The sequence below is a fragment of the Oncorhynchus masou genome, chromosome 24, assembly GCF_036934945.1.
Source record: "Oncorhynchus masou masou isolate Uvic2021 chromosome 24, UVic_Omas_1.1, whole genome shotgun sequence".
Lineage (NCBI taxonomy): Eukaryota > Metazoa > Chordata > Actinopteri > Salmoniformes > Salmonidae > Oncorhynchus > Oncorhynchus masou.
In genome coordinates, this window is record NC_088235.1 from 81,112,761 (window position 1) to 81,130,644 (window position 17,884).

The following is a 17,884-nucleotide window of genomic DNA, read 5'->3' on the forward strand; positions in this document are numbered from 1 at the left end:
TAGAATTAAGCATAATGCTTATGGATGTAGATTGCAGGAAAAAGCCATTTCAGGTCTCCAACTTCACCCTTCACCCATTCTTACGTACTTTGTGACCCCTAAGATTTTTGGGGTGCATTACACCCCTGTGTGTGTGTGCGTGCTCGTTTCTGACTTTCTCAATCATTCATGCCGCTATTCCTTTCATCATTCATTCTGAATTACCAAAAGAAGTCTCATGTTTGGAAGAACAAAACATTTCCTCACTCTAAGCACTCTTGAGGAACATTCAAATTGAAGTAGGAAAGAGAATTATGAATGTGCATTTCTCTCAGTAAGTAAACATGATTTGAAGACAAAATTGGAATCAATGAAACGGTTTCAACAATAAGAAACAAAGGGAAATTCCTCAAACATTTATAAAGGCTGTGTTTTTCCGTTCCATGCATCTCCAGTGTGGTGTGTTTCGGGTGTGTGTTTATGAAGGTTTGTACCACGTTGGATCTACCATCCAGGGGTGCAGAGTCTTTCAGTTCCGGGAGCCCAGCCAGAGTCAGAATCCCACCAAAATCCAGTGATTAGCCATGAACCATCCCCCAGATTTGAGGATTAGCACATTATATTCCCCAATCTGGAGGGCTATAAAGTTTACCTCCTAGGCCCCAGGAGAAGGAAACAGGAAAGGGTTTGGGTCATGGTGGATTCCTTCAAACCCAGCCAGGGCCACCATCATGTCCTTGGACAGTTGACACAGTAACAAAACACAACCAGTCAGTGAGAGATGGCATCTAAAATGTGTGGACCCATACAAACTCAGAGTCTAACACCGGAGACAGACTCTACTGTTCCCCCTGGGAGTCGTGTTATTTGTCTCCCTGTGATCCTGGGAGACATGGCGGGGGAACAGAGCTGTTATCAGCCGGGCCGCGGCAGCGACTTGATCAGACCACTGGTCCACAGGGATCGGAGCGGCTGGAGTTAATCAGACAGAGACAGGCCCGGGGGATTCACGCCTCCACCCCCACCCTGGTCCCCCCTGCCACAGCCCAAGGTAAGGTTCTTCACGGAACATTAACCCTGTGTCCTGTCTGTCTGTAACCCCAAACACACACAGACACGCCAGGTCCACCAGCAGGACAGACAGAGTTGTGGAAATGAACATGACTGAAAGATGGGAAGATTTGACTATAGACAAACTTATTGAAAAGTTTCAGGGTTATGCATTTTCATACAATTCGACCAATCTGCTCAATCCATCCAGTAGATATATACAGATAAACGTTGAATTATAACATACTCTCATGCCACCAACAACAATTTCTTGTCAAATGATATTGGTGATCAGTGATATCGGTGTACTTCTTGTGAGGAAGACAAAAGTCCACTTCACAAAGCCCCTTCTCACACACAGAACCCGGACGAGCAGATCTACTTTTACCCTTTGAACTTCAACCAGGTCAGGGGTCAAGAAAAAAAACAAAAAAACTGGCCATTCATCTTTGAATTAGAACAAAAAAAAGAGCAGGACATCTGAGCCCCTGTGGCGGTCCCCAGAGCCCCACAGCGTCCACACTGAGTGACCACACTGGGCTGACCACGGAGTAGGACAGATCCCCTCAGAGGACCTTCAACTGGAGCCCCACATCTGGACGTAATGTATCTTTAGGTGTGTGGGTTAGGTGCCTTACGAAGACCATGTCGGTTTTGAAACGTGTGTGCATGTCACTGAACGATTCTGAGCAGACATTGCTTTATTTCTTTGTTCAGGTCCTATATCACATTTAGATGTAGGTAAGTCCTAACCACTAGACCTGCCACCAACTCACTGAATGGGTTGTCAGAGTTAGCATGGAGGGTAGCTGACGGTTGAGACAGGTAGCTTGCTACCTCGAGCGTAGTGCTGAGGGATAATGATTTTTTAAACTAATTGACCTACATTGGTTCAATTATTTGAATTCCATTTCGTTCAGTTCTTTCTGAGCTCAATGCACACATTGCACTGTTTCTAAAGAGATAAATCAGATCCAGCCTGAACTGTGCAATGTAGTAGGGAGTTGTAGTTTCCAACAGGCCAATATTCTACACAGTTTGGTAATTAACTACAATGACCATAATCCATTTCACATCTACTTGTCAGGTCGGTGCTTCTTTTACACCCGCTACGGAACAGACAGAAGAATTAGTGACAGGAAGTCCCGCTCTTTGTACTGACTGATCTTTGACTCGTAGTCAAAATAAAAAATATTGACTCACTTCGTTCATTTGGGTCAGTAATGCCCTGAGCACACAGGACCCCCCTACTGGCGAACTAAAAACTTGAAATAATCATGATTCTACAAGCCTCTTGTTCCCCCGTAATCTGTGATTGCTAGGCATAAAAATACAATTATTTATTTGTTGATACCTTTGAAAACGAGGTCTATTTGCAGCCACAACCAGGCTAGATTGTGAACGGAATGACTGCCGCGAGTGAGATATGCCCAATAGGCTACGAACTGTAGCAGCCACCCAAACAATTTGTTCACGAGTTTGACTGTTGAGCAGCAGAGGAAGGCTGTGCATGTTTTTGTTCTACAAAGTGGTGTCCATCAATAATATTCAATAATCAAATTGATTGCATTCATTCTTGCACCATACTGTCATTTATCAGTTCTAAACATGTATTTTCCTTCCCTTTGCTGCCTGCAGCATGATCTATTTTTCTGCACACACACACACACACACACACACGACAGTTCGTTGTTGGAGCACATCTCCGGAGCCGCTGAGTCGGAGGAGCGCATATTAATCCTGCTGTAGAATTCATCGACGCCAGCAGGTCTAATGAACATCGAAAACGAACAAATCACTCGGAAAACCAAAATCATGACTCTCAAGTCATTTATATAAAAAAAAAAGAGTAGTTCAAAAAGAGCGAATCGTTGGCGAACTACACGTCACTAAGAATAATGCACAATCATGAGGGGATTTAGAGAGCAGCTGTTGCTTCGTGAAGTATCTCTACCTGAAAATACATGATCTAAGTGATTGACACTTGGTATTCAACAGTCATGAAAGTATGCCTTATTTACTTTGAACTGCAGAATAGTGATTTTAGGCAGCAGCTCTATAGAGATGACTTGGAATTCAAAAATAAATTCATCAAATAAAACAAACGTAATACACAACAAATATTTTATTTGAATAAATGACGGTTATTAAGTGATTTGAAGTAGGCTGTTGAGGGCAAAAGTGTGTGTGTGTGTGTGTGTGTGTGTGTGTGTGTGGGGGGGGTGCAACTCAATATTAGGAAGGTGTCCTTAATATTTTGTACACTCAGTCTGGATTAATTGGGGACACATGTCAGCTTTAATTAAGCATGGGGTTTAATTAACCACGTAATTAACCCTTTAGACTCCAATAGAATTCTAGAATGCTGCTGTAAATTACTGAGAATTTTGAAGATAAAGCTAATTTTTTCACATTTCAAACAAACAGACATGGCTCAAAAACAAAGAATAAATGACAATTACAAGTTAACTTAGTTTTAAAGAAAACAACCTCTTCTTTAATATGACACCAAATTCATGTCAATAGGAACAACCCACATTTCTCCATTGTGTAAAAACACTCACTATCAAAAAATGATTAACACACAACACAACAAAAAAACACTAGAGTATTTAAAATTGTAGTAAATGACTAAATTACTCACGCAAAATGTACCAAGTATGATATATTATACTTAAGTATTTACATATAAATAAATAATCCAAAATGTGACCAGATGACAATATTCAGAAAGTATTTCAAAACTAATTGATTAACAACGATTCATACTTCTGTAACAATGCAAACACCTATTCGGAGACGATTTCAAAATGTAGGTAACCTCTGGCAATAAGATTTAGTACAGACCAGGCCTGACACTAAGAGATAGTAGTCTACTTTGACAACAATTCAGTGAATGCAACAAGTATGAGATTGAGTCAGATAAAGAGAGAAGATACAAAACACAACAACTGTTCAGTGACAAAAGATTTGTAGGACAAATTCATATTTCACACTATAGCACAACACCATCCTGAAAAATGGCTCCGAACACAGAGCTTCCCAAAGGAGGTTTCTACACAGCTCCCACTCTTTGCCCTGCGTCCACTCCGGATGCACACCACACTTGTGCCCTTCAAACTTCACCTACTTTCCAATGAGTTACAACTCTGTCCACACGCCCTAGTGCCACACACTTGGCGCCCCTTCCTGCCACTATAGCCATATCAAAGAGAACACACAAGCTGCATTTTGAATGCCTTCAGGGTCCAGCGCCTGTGGTTTCTGGGAAGGGGCCTTTGCAGGGTCCCCCACACAATGTATGCATTTATGATGGCAATGTTGAGCATCCCTCAAAACACATACTACCACCATTTTCTGCCTGTGCGTCCAACATTGCAATAGCTCCTCAGTTGGTCAAGATGGTCAACCCCCCCATTGTCTTGTTGTAATCCCTTACAAGCTCTGGAACAGATACAAATTCCTACCAAAACCCCTGCTACGGTCACTTTGGGTCCAAGTGGTGTGGCACAAGGGTGAATGGTGGGACTTGGGGCAGACACACACCATGGAAACGTAGGCTCCCCTCTCAGGTATGCTCTCCCTCTGCTTCGTCATCTCCCTCCTCCATGTTCCTCTCCCTCCACCTCTCTCCCTCCAATCATCTCTATCTCCTCTACCTCCCTGCTGAGCCCTGACTCTCCACATCACTCCCTTCTCTTTCACTGACCTAAAGGAACAGAGTAACACGGGGAGAGGAGCAACAACCAGGATATGATTATAGGAACATAATCTTTCCCTCCCTCTGTCTCGCTCTTTTTTCCTCTTTTTCTCAACCATGCACACACACACACACACGATCTTTCTAATTTACCTCAGTACGGTACCCCCTGTATACAGCCTCGGTATTGTCATTTTATTGTGTTACTTTAGTTTATTTACTAAATATTTTCTTAACTCTTGATTTCTTTGCCTAACAGACTAACTACAGAGTTTGCCAATGTTAGCTGATTAGTTACGAAGCTGGGACAGTTTCCAAATGAATTGCATCAGTAGAAAGAGGACAAAACAAGCAACTTGTTAGATGGTTACGTAAACAAATATCCAACTCATCATATGAGCTCCACTGCGCGGGCCTCAACCCTGTCATATAATAGAACAACAAGGCAATGTATCGCCTAAGAATATCTGCACCTAGCAAACATAACAAACCATAACCTAAGCCAAGCCGGTGGCTAGTTAGCTGGTTATCTGCATGGCTAGCTAGTGAGAGTGAGGTTGACGCTTCGTGAGCGCAGCCCAAATGTAATGCTACACACAACTTTTTTTGCCTGACAGATTAACTAGCTAACTATAGCAAGCAGCTTGGGCCGTTTCCATTTGAATTACATCAGTAGAAACGAGACAAAACAACCAACTAGTTCGCAAGACTATATACACAGCTAAACACCAACTACTTCCATGAGACAGAGCAATCAATCATTCGAGTTCCACCGCTGATGTGCTCGCCTGTACCAACCAAGTCATCATAAATGACTTGCTAATTTGTCAGCTATTCCCCAAGTTTCACAGCATCGAACGTTGACAACACCAAACACATACCTGCTGTTTACTTATTTCACTCACCTGGACATTCTCGCTTTTCAAAGGACGTGTGCAAATCCATATCACCAACCAACAAAGAGGTTTTATCTATCACAGTGAAAAGCTGCGTCGGCTTCGGCACGGTCATTGAGTAATGATGTAAAAAAAAAAAAAAATAATAATAATTATAATCACTTTGAAAAGTCAAATGAAAGCATACCCTGTTTCCGGTTTCTCATTGATGACAACAGAAACGCGAATACGATAACAGGCTGCTCGCAAGTTATTTTTGGAAATTGACACCGATATTGTTGTTAGAAGAACAGGGCTGTTCACGGCAGCTATTGTAACTTAAGGCTGTCGACGGCCGCTCTGGGTTCTAAAAGGGTTAATCTTGTGCTGGTGCAATACACACACGACAAATGAGTCTGTTCTGATGGAGGTCTGGTCTGTTCATACTTGTCAGACTAAATGAGAGTATGGAACTGCACAGAACTGGGAAACCGGCAGGAATAGAACCATCATGATCCATTTCTAGAGCTCCTTCCCTAACTGGCCAGGTGAACGACAAACTTGTAGTAATACAGTCTGACCAACATAACCGATTAGCTGCACAAGCCTTACTTTAAACATTTTAAAGGGTATGTCATAACACTATTTAGCATAGCCAAAACATGACCAAAAAGGAGAATTCTGCACTATGGTATGGCGGTGATGACAAATAAAACACATTTGCCTTGAGTTAGGCAGATGAAGTCTGAGGGGACTACAGCTTAACCTTCAAATCATCAGTCCCGCCAATGAGCCAGAGGTCACAATCAGTGGGCACATTAACATGGCCATTTGCAGTCCGAGATTGGCGTCAACAAATGTTCACAAGTTCAGGCAGCACATCAATTCCAGCACCAGGCAACATCCAGCTCTTTTGCAGATGAGAGGATCAGGGAAGGCAAGCCCATGACCCCTACGCCACCCCCAATTGGGCCCCATGCATCGGCCCCAGCACTGAACTTAATCCAGGTCAACAGCTCACCAAGTTGCTTTATTTGCTCCCACCCTTATTGAAACCATTTGAAGGCCAATAAAAACCTTGCAGAGGCCTGACATTTCAACTTCAGCAGACAGTTTAGGTAAGGCTCTGAGGTCAGGGGTCACAGGGAAGTAGTGAGAAGGGTAGCCAGGAAACTGTTTCACTAAACTTAGGAGGATATAACCCATTGCAGTAAGAAACCAAGCAACACTACATTCATATCATGACCAAAACCACCAAAACAATCATGCACGCAAATGTCTCAATTTGATGTTTCAAAATTAACATTGATAACAGTTAGACATTCAGTAGCCCACACAACCACGTGACAATGGCCAGTGTGCCTCTGACACAACAACAATGACAGGTTGACTCACATAGTCGTGGAAAGCCTTGGCCTCGCTGGAATGTTCGCATGTCTCTCTCCGGTCCGGAGCAGCGCAGTACAGATCCCAGAATACACTGTGGGGAGAGAGAGAGAGAGAGAGAGAACATGGTTGGACATGGTTTCAGTTTACACTAACAGCCAGACCTTGTTCACATGACTGAGTTGGTTGGAGCATGGTGCTGGCCACATCATGCAGTTGTGGGTTTGATTCCCTCATGCATGAATGTATACACAGTATGTGGATGTGAAGTGTAAGCTAAATTACCATCTATCCATGGAGACCACATCTATGACAAAGTGAAACATGACCAAGCTAAAAAGTTAGTTGTCCGAAGTGTCTTCACTTATACCCTTTTTAACCAGGGTTTAAATGAAGAACTTTGTTAGTTTATTTTCCTAAAATATTCTAATCCAAACCGTAGTCCACCTCAGAGCTACAGCAAAGCAGTGTCATCGAATCAAACCATCTCATGTACAGTGGCTCTCATTCGGCTGGGCCAGAGATGCTGGTTACTGATCAATTACTTATGATATTTGTTAATTAAGGAAAATCCAGTCCTTAAGAGTTGAAGAGGGCACCAGGTTCCAATCCAAATGCTCTCAATTACTTAATTGAAATTAATTACCTGTTTAACTAGTCCCCATTAAATTGTGCTTGCGCCTAAGATATTGATTTAATGGATAGCACATAAAAGCTGCTGATCTGACTGGGGCTCAAGAGAAACATTACGCTTTTTCCAAAACATTTGAAGGCGAATACTCCACAATACGCATTCTTTCTGCTGAGGCGGCAAAACCAGACTTCTAATTTGTGAAACGTCTGACACTTGATATGACAGACTGCAAAATGGAGCAGAAAATATGAGCTGATGACCCATAACTGTGCGTGTATCAGATAATCATTCATCGCCTCAGTTTGAAAACATACAGTACCAGTTAAAAGTTTGGACACCTACTCATTCAAGGATTTTTATTTTTTGCCATTTTCTACATTGTAGAATAATAGTGAAGACATCAAAACTGATGTAACACACATGGAATCATGTAGTTACCAAAAAAAAAGTGTTAAACAAATCAAAATATACTTTATATTTGAGATTCTTCAAAGTAGCCACCCTTTGCCTTGATGACAGCTTTGCACACTCGTGGCATTCTCTCAACAGGCTTCATGAGGTGGTCACCTGGAATGCATTTAAAATTAGTTCATTTGTTTAATTTCTTTCCTTCTTAATGCATTTGAGCCAATCAGGTGTGTTGTGAAAAGGTAGGAGTGGTATACAGAAGACAGCCCTATTTGGTAAAATACCAAGTCCATATTAGCTTAAATACACAAAGAAAAACAACAGTCCATCATTACTTTAAGACATGAAGGTCAGTCAATGTGGAACATTTCAAGAACTTAACATTTCTTCAAGTGTGGTCGCAACAAACCATCAAGTGCTATGATGGAGCTGGCTCTCGTGAGGACCACCGAAGTTTAGAGTTACCAGCCTCAGACATTGCATCCCAAAAAATGCTTCACAGGGTTCAAGTTTTTTAAATATGATTTTATTTATCTAGGCAAGACAGTTAAGAACAAATTCTTATTTACAATGACGGCATACATCGGCCAAACCCTAACCCGGATGACGCTGGGCAAAATTGTGTGGCGCCCTTATGGCAGCCTGATTCACAAATCAGGCCTTCATGGTCGAATTGCTGCAAAGAAACCACTACTAAAAAGGACACCAGTTAGAAGAGACTTGCTTGGGCCCAAAAAGACGAGCAACTGACATTAGACCAGTGGAAATAGGTCCTTTGGTCTGATTTGTCCAAATTTGAGATTTTTGGTTCCAACCGTCATTCCTTTGTGAGACGCAGAGTAGGGGAACAGATGATCTATGCATGTGTGGTTCCCATCCTTGAAGCATGGAGGTGATGTGATGGTGCTTTGCTGGTGACACTCAATGATTTATTTAGAATTCAAGGCACACTTAACCAGCATGGCTACGACAGCATTCTGCAAGGATACACCATCCCATCTGGTTTGCGCTTAGTGGGACTACCATTTGTTTTTCAACAGGACATTGACCCAACACACCTCCAGGCTGTGTAAGGGCTAATTGACCAAGTAGAGCGATGGGATGCTGCATCAGATGACCTGGCCTCCACAATCACCCGACCTCATTCCAATTGAGATGGTTAGGGATGAGTTGGACGAAAAGGAAAAGCAGCCAACAAGTGCTCAGCATGTGGGAACTCCTTCAAGACGATTGGAAAAGCATTCCAGGTGAAGCTGGTTGAGAGAATGTCAGTGTGCAAAGCTGTCAAGTCAAAAAAGGGTGGCTACTTTGAAGAATCTCAAATATAAACTCGGGAAAAAAAGAAACGTCCCTTTCTAGGACCCGGTCTGTCAAAGATAATTAGTAAAAATCTTCACAGATCTTCATTGTAAAGGGTTTAAACACTGGTTCTCATGCTTGTTCAACAAACCATAAACAATTAATGAACATGCACCTGTGGAACGGTCATTAAGACACTAACAGCTTACAGACGGTAGGCAATTAAAGTCACAGTTAGGATACTAGAGAGGCCTTTCTACTGACTCTGAAAAACACCAAAAGAAAGATGCCCAGGATCCCTGCTCATCTGCGTGAACGTGCCTTAGGCATGTTGCAAGGAGGCATGAGGACTGCAGATGTGGCCAGGGCAATAAATTGCAATATCCGTACTGTGAGAGGCCTAAAACAGTGCTACAGGGAGACAGCACGGACAGCTGATCATCCTCACAGTGGCAGACCACGTGTAACACCTGCACAGGATCAGTACATCCGAACATCACACCTGCGGGACAGGTACAGGATGGCAACAACAACTGCCCGAGTTGCACCAGGAACACACAATCCATCACGCACAATAGGCTGGACTGAGGGCTTGTAGGCCTGTTTTAAGGCAGGTCCTCACCAGACATCACCGGCAACAACGTCACCTATGGGCACAAACCCACCGTCGCTGGACCAGACAGGACTTCACTGACGAGTCAGGTTTTTGTCTCATCAAGGGTGATGGTTGGATTCGCGTTTATCGTCAAAAGAATGAGCATTACACCGAGGCCTGTACTCTGGATGCCTGATCGATTTGGAGGTGGATCGTCCGTCATGGTCAGTGTGTCCCAGCATCATCGGACTGAGCTTGTGATTGTAGGCAATCGCAACACGAGGCGTTACAGGGAAAACATCCTCCTCCCTCATGTGGTACCCTTCCTGCGGGCTCATCCTGGCATGACAATGCCACCAGCCATATTTCTCATTCTGAGCGTGATTTCCTGCAAGACAGGAATGTCAGTGTTCTGCCATGGCCATTGAAGAGCCCAGATCTCAATCCCATTGAGAACGTCTGGGAACTGTTGGATCGGAGGGTGAGGGCTAGGGCCATTCCCCCCAGAAATGTCTGGGAACTTGCAGGTGCCTTGGTGGAAGAGTGGGGTAACATCTCACAGCAAGAACTGGCAAATCTGGTGCAGTCCATAAGGAGATGCACTGCAGTACTTAATGCAGCTGGTGGCCACACCAGGTACTACTGAATGTTACTTTTGATTTTGACCCCCCCCCCCCTTTGTTCACAGACACATTAATTCATTTGTTAGTCACATGTCTGTGGAACTTGTTCAGTTTACATCACAGTTGTTGAATCTTATTATGTTCATACAAATATTTACAAAATGTTATGTTTGCTGAAAATAAACACAGTTGACAGTGAGAGGACGTTTTTTTTTGCTGAGTTTATTTTATATGTTTAACATTTTTTTGGTTACTACATGATCCCATATGTGTTACTTAATAGTTTTGATGTCTTAAGTATTATTCTTTAATGTAGAAAAAGGTAAAAAATTAAAGAAAAACCCTTGAATGAGTAGAGTAGCATCATGGCGCCGGGGAGGATGACTGACGTTTTACGTGCACCTAACCAACTGTTTCATTGTAAAACATTTTGCATTGTTTGTAACTTATTTTAACTAATTCTTTCCATAATGTTGCTGCTACTGTCTCTTATGACCGAAAATAACTTCTGGACATCAAAACAGCGATTACTCACCACGAACTGTCAGAAGCTTTTTTTCCCTCACTTTAACGAGTCTGACGAGCCCGAAGTGAAGGACATACTGCTTTCCTGGGAACAGGCCCAAATCCCTGTCATTTGCGTGAAGAAAAGATGGAGAAAAAGAGGATAGAGGTCGGGCTGTCTTCTGAGAATTCATAGGCGATCGAATAAACCCCCACTGCCTTTGGTTGTACTAGCTAACATGCAATAAAAATTGACAACCTATGAAGAAGATTATACTACCAACTTGACATTCAAAAAAACTGTAAAATCTTATGCTTCACGGAGTCGTGGCTGAACGACGACATTATCAACATACAGCTGGCTGATTGCACGCTGCATCGGCAGGATAGAACAGCGGCGTCTGGTAAGACAAGGGGGGCGGACTAATATATATAAAAACAACAGCTGGTGCACGATATCTAAGAAAGTCTGGAGCTATTGCTTGCCTGAGGTAGAGTATGACAAGTTGTAGACCACACAACCTACCGAGAGTTTTTCTGTATTTTTCATAGCGGTCTACATACCACCACAGACCAATGCTAGCAATAAGACCACATTCAATGATTCCACCTTAAGTATTCCACCTTAAGACAAACAGGAAAACACTCATCTAGAGGCGGGGCTCCTAGTGGCCTGGGACATTAATGCAGGGAAACAAATCCATTTTACCAAATTTATATCAGCATGTTAAATGTGCAACCAGAGGCAGAAAATAAAAAATAAAACAAAAATTAGAGACCACCTGTACTCCACACATAGCGATGCATACAATGCTCTCCCTCAACCTCCATTTGGCAAATCTGACCATAATTATATCCTCCTGATTCCTGCTTACAAGCAAAAATTAAAGCAGGAAGCACCAGGGACCCAGTCTATAAAAAAGCGGTCAGATGAAGCAGATGCTAAGCTACAGGACTGTTTTGCTAGCTCAGACTGGAATATGTTCCGCGATTCCTCCGATGGCATGGAGTACACCACATCAGCCATTAGCTTCATCAATAAGTGCATCGATGACGTCGTCCCAACAATGACTGTACATACATACATACCCCGACCAGAGGCCATGGATAACAAACATCCGTACTGAGCTAAAAGCTAGAGCTGTCACTTTCAAGGAGTGGGACTCTAACCCAGTAGCTTATAAGAAATCCTGCTATGCCCTCCATCAAACAGGCAAAGAGTCAATACAGGACTAAGATCAAATCGTACTACACCGGCTCCAAAGCTCGTCGGATTTGGCAGGGCTTGCAAACCATTAGACTACAAAAGGGAGGCACAGCCGAGAGCTGCCCAGTGACACAAGCCTACCAGACAAGCTAATCAACTTCTATGCTCGCTTCGAGGCATATAACACTGAAACATGCATGAGAGCATCAGCTGTTCCAGATGACTGTGTGATCACTCTCTTCACAGCCGATGTGAGTAAGACCTTTAAACAGGTCAACATTCACAAGGCCACAGGGCCAGACAGATTACCAGGACGTGTACTGTGAGCATGCACTGACCAATTGGCAAGTGTCGTCACTGACATTTTCAACATCTCCCTGTCCGAGTCTGTAATACCAATATGTTTTAAGCAGACCCCCATAGTGGGCTGGTCATGGCTCACCTCAATACCATTATCCCAGAAACCCTAGCCCTGCTCCATTTTGCATACCGCCCTTACAGATCTACAGATGACGCAATCTCTATTGCACTCCACACTGCCCTTTCCCACCAGGACAAAAGGGACACCAATGTGAGAATGCTATTCATTGACTACAGCTCACCATTCAACACCAAAGTGCCCTCAAAGTTCATCAATAAGCTAAGGACCCTGGAACAAAACACCTCCCTCTGCAACTGGATCTTGGGCTTCCTGACTAGCCACCCTCAGGTGGTAAGGGTAGGTAACACCACATCCACCACGCCGATCCTCAACACGGGGGCCTCTCAGGGGTGCACGCTCAGTGTCCTCCTGTACTCCCGGTTCACTCATGACTGCACGGCCAGACGACGACTCCAACACCATCATTAAGTTTGCAGATGACAACAGTGGTAGGCCTGATCACCGACAACAACGAGACCGCCTATAAGGAGGTCAGAGACCTGGCCGTGCGGTGCCAGGACAACTATAACCTCAATGTGATCAAGACAAAAGGAATTGATTGTGGACTACAGGAAAAGGAAGACCGAGCACACCCCCATTAACATCAACAGGGCTGTTGAGAGCATCAAGTTCCTTGGTGTCCACATCACCAAGACAGTCGTGAAGAGGGTACAACAAAACCTATTAACCTTGATTTGGCACAGGTCCCCAGATCCAGCGAGTGTATCACTGCCTGGTATCACAACTGCTCAGCCTCCGACGGCAAGGCACTACAGAGGGTAGTGTGTACGGCCCAGTACATCACTGGGGCCAAGCTTCCTGCCATCCAGGACCTCTATACCAGGCGGTGTCAGAGGAAGGCCCTAAAAATTGTCAAAGACTCCAGCCCCCCCAGTCATAGACTGTTCTCTCTGCTACTGCATGGCAAGCGGTACCGGAGCGCCAAATTTAGGTCCAAGAGGCTTCTAAACAGCTTCTACCCATAAGATTAATTGTTCAGCAATCAAAATGGCCACCCAGACTATTTGAATTGCCTACCCACCCCCTCTTTTACAACGCTGCTACTCTCTTATTATCTATGCATAGTCTACCTACATGTACATATTACCTCAATTACCTTAACTAACCCTGCACATTGACTCTGTACACAGGGGGTACCGGTACAGTCTCGCTATTGTTATTTAAATGCTGTTCTTTAATGAATTATTCTGATTCTTTAAACTGTATTAATGGTTGGGGGCTTGTAAGTAAGCAATTCACTGTTTAATTCGACACATGTGACTAATACAATTTTGATTTGTGCCCAAACCTATGGCTGGTACTGTATATTGTCACACTTTTATAGGAGTGGTGGTAAAACTCTGTATTTATTGTACAAGGTAGGTATATTTATATGTACGGTCTCATTACAGTGTAAGCACAGTGAAGTATAGCAAAGATACAACTACCTCTGTTTTTATATAATAACACATTTGACTTTCTACTGCTCTCTGCTCTCAGGTGTGCACTGTCTGGGTCAGCTGTCCTCCTGTACTCCCTGATGAATAGCACAGAGAAACAGAGTAGAGAAAGCTGGAGAACAGAGAAGAGTGTGTATGCGGGTTCATGCGTGTGGATCTATGCATGTGCGAGCGTTTATGCCCGAGTGTGTGTGTGTGTGTGTGAGGGGGCCCATGAAGCCTGCCCTTCAGTCACTTGACAATAAAGCCAGGCTGCATTATCATATCTATCAGCTGCCGTTAAAGAGATTGCAGCTTTGTCAGAGCCGCGCCTGCCTGCCGGAGGGAGACAGAGGGACCATCTCAAATCCAATCAGCTCTCTGGGAAATGAAATAAGACGGTTGTTATAGTTTGTTACTGGAAAGCTGCAACTAGGTGCAAACCAGGGGATGGGGACTGGGGAGCAGGGTTATCGTAACCTGACACCCTCAAGTTTGAAATAGCAAAGTTGATTTGTCTCAGTGAGACTGTACATGCAACACTGGTGCATGTCTGAAGGTAGCCAAGCCTAGTTTAAACTAGCTAACTATAGGTTGAAAAGCTGGAAATATTCATACTGTGGATGCATTCTCGCCTTAAAGATGTCAAACTTTTGTATAATTTCAGCCAGTCGTTTTTGAATGTCGTGCTCACAAGAATGGGCCACCACCCAAAGGACATCCAATCAACTTGACACAATAACTGTGGGAAGCATTGGAGTCAACATGGGCCAGCATCCCCGTGAAACGTTTGACACCTTGTCGAGTCCATACCCGAGAATTGAGGCCGTTCCGAGGGCAAATCTTAATATTAGGAAGGTGTTCCTAATGTTTTGTACACTCAGTGCATGTGCAGATATGTGCACCATGTCATCGCTCTCACTTGAACTCTGCTGTGTCCAACGAGCCATTATGCCCACCCTGCAAACTCATTGGATAATGCTGGGCAAGCCTTTTGCTAGCTGTCACTCAAATAGCAACGGGCTGAAGCTCATTGGCTGAAACTCAAATTACTAGGGGGCTGGCACACGTGGGGAAACATGGCGCTACACAGCTTCCAGAAAACAGTAGCTTTTAAAACTACGGATTTTGTGGCTAATTGAGGTAAAACCGTAATTCTTCTCATGGATTATATGCATGTATGAACTACATACACATTGACACATCCAGCCCAAAGCGGGAGGTTTAAAAAAAAATTTTTTTTTTATAAAAAAATAAAAAAAACTTACTAGTCGCCAAAGAACCGCTCAATCTCTTTAAATAAATTAACTTGGCTGTGTGGAATCCCTAAGATTAGTGGGTGTGAGATTCATACTCCAGCTTAAGAGGGCAAATTCTGCCATATCCAAATGAACTGCCAGTCAAAACAATGTGGAAATGTGGACTGGTAGCATAAACAGGCCACACACACACACACTTTCCACAGCATCAACATTCATAAGACAATTACAAAAATGAAATGCCATTGTGATAATTACTGCAATTAACTGTTCTCTGACAAAGCCTGGTGGTAACAATGTGCCTTCCGCCATTACGGGCAGAGTAAACACAGACAAGTGGTTGTAAGGGCCTGGGCATTAAATCAACAGTGATGTGACTGGAGCGATAGAGCAGCCAGGCTAAGGAGAGGATCGGACAGGAGAAGAGAGGCGACATGTTAACTATGGCTGCTACCACTATTATCATCAGCCTGAGCTGCTCTTAAATGGGACAAAACCTGCAGTCAAAAAAACAAAACCGTTCGGTCTTTATTACCCTACTGAGGTTTGCTATTCTCCTGGTACCAATGTGAGGCCACAAGAGAAACAGGCACTACCCATCTCTTAAAACAGCACGCCATGTAAATCTGTTCTAGAATTCCACAGGAGCCCTCCACTCGGATTAATAACTAATAAATCCAACATCTGAAAATGGCCGGAGAGAATAAAGGAAAAATGTGTGCGCATCTTGTTAAAGATGAGAGGAACAGATGACCCCTTTATGTATTTAACCAGGGGAAAGCTCTGGCCAGATGATCTAGTGTCTTTCTGGGTCAGGTATAGCAGCTCTACTCTGCCTGACACAGACAGGCTGAAAGGAACCACAATGCCCCAGGTTCCTGCCTGATACCTGCTTTTATACAGAATAACCAGGAGAGCTAGGATGGGGCAAGTCTGTTTTGCTGGAGTGTTTTCTTTGCCCCTCGCAAGGAGGAATTTCAGCTGGAAGCAATTTGAGGGATGATCCGTGTACATAGTATTGTGGTGAGGTTCTCAGAGGGTGACAGAGTGTATGTCCAGTGAAAACTGGCTAAAACAATTGATTTGGCAGACCAATGTAGAGAGCTAATGACACAATCAACACCTGCACCCCTCTCGGAGCCCTGGCTTTATCTCTGCGTCCATAACAACAGATGTGGATGACTGACCCCCTCCCTCAACCCATTCAGCCCTGCGTGGCCCAACAGGAAACTGTTTGAGACAGAAGCAGGGAAGAAAACCCAGGGTGGGGGATTTGGCTGTTTAACACAAAGGAGACTGGAATGTAAGGAGTTAATCCATTTGGGGTCTCTTCCGCAAACAAAGGACAGGCCTTCAGACAAAGGTTGAGGGAGGGGGAGTGGTTGGCTTTCCCTTACCATCTGGACCTTTTGTTTGGGGGAGGGGGTTGACGTAGGAGGGGGAGGCCCCCCAGTGAGCCTCCCCGTCCACATGCTGCAGCCTCAGACAGACACCCTTCCACTGGGTCACACCACACTGGGGCCCTGTTCAGCTAATAATCTCTCTCTTCTGCAACTGCTCACACACACACAGGGGGTTCCCTCAAACTGTGCCTCAGCAATCGGAGACTTTAAAACTTCGAGGGTTAGGCAACGTGAAAGTAAACTTGTTCAAAAACTGTATGTTTGTGTATGTCAATCTGTCTGTGCTTCTGGTAGATTTAAGTGAAATCTGTCAGATGGAGGGAACACAAGCTGTCTTAAGGACCATTATGAGCTGTGTAAACATGATTCACAATTAAAACAGGTCAGCGATTAAGGGGGCAGAATGCCGCTAAAAAATGCCCCTGTTCAGCGGTGGAGGGTAGAGGGGATTTTCAGGATGAGGAGCACAGGACAGAGGGCAAACAAAAACTGCCTGTGAACTCACTCCCTCTCTCCCAGTCTCGCTCTTTCCTTTATCTCTCGCTCTGTCTATATTTCCCTCCGTCAGCTGGAGGGGAGCCCAGGCATGGGTGTTTCCTTCTCATCCAGTGAGAAATACATGCCTCTGAACTGACAGGCTGACGACTGCATCCAGGTCGTGAATACACTGAAGTATTTATTTGGTATCAAAACGTCTGACAAGTCCGCTACAAGAGGAAGAATACAACCGAAGCTGGTTCTACAAATACCATAAATAGAGACCATAACCAACGGGTTAGGTGTTTTCAACTCCGACAAACAGAAAGTATAAAACTTATTTACAGTACCAGGTACACATGCTGTAATCATAGCTTAACCTTTAAAAGAAATACCGACTCTGTTCAAATTTGAAAGCAGACACTTATCCAGAGCGAGTAGTAAGTTAATACATTCTCTAACTGGTCCCCCGCGGGAATCGAACCCACAACCCTGGCGTTGCAAGCGCCATGCTCTACCAACTGAGCCACATGGGATCAGGACAATGGTTGCTCATCACCTAGTGAAGAGAGTAGTGCACACACATCAGAAGACGTACCTGTCGTTACCAGCAATTACCTCCCCA

The 17,884-nt window shown here is 43.9% G+C and overlaps 1 protein-coding gene across 2 annotated transcripts in view; it reads right to left on the bottom strand.

The window, feature by feature from the left end:
• Nucleotides 1-17,884, bottom strand: part of LOC135512793 (single-stranded DNA-binding protein 3) — a 124,285-nt gene that overhangs the window by 89,282 nt on the left and 17,119 nt on the right. For both annotated transcript variants that reach the window (XM_064935175.1, XM_064935176.1), the window contains exon 4: nt 7,000-7,084. In XM_064935175.1, the coding sequence (XP_064791247.1) occupies nt 7,000-7,084 (85 nt within the window). The remainder of the gene's footprint in view (nt 1-6,999; nt 7,085-17,884) is intronic.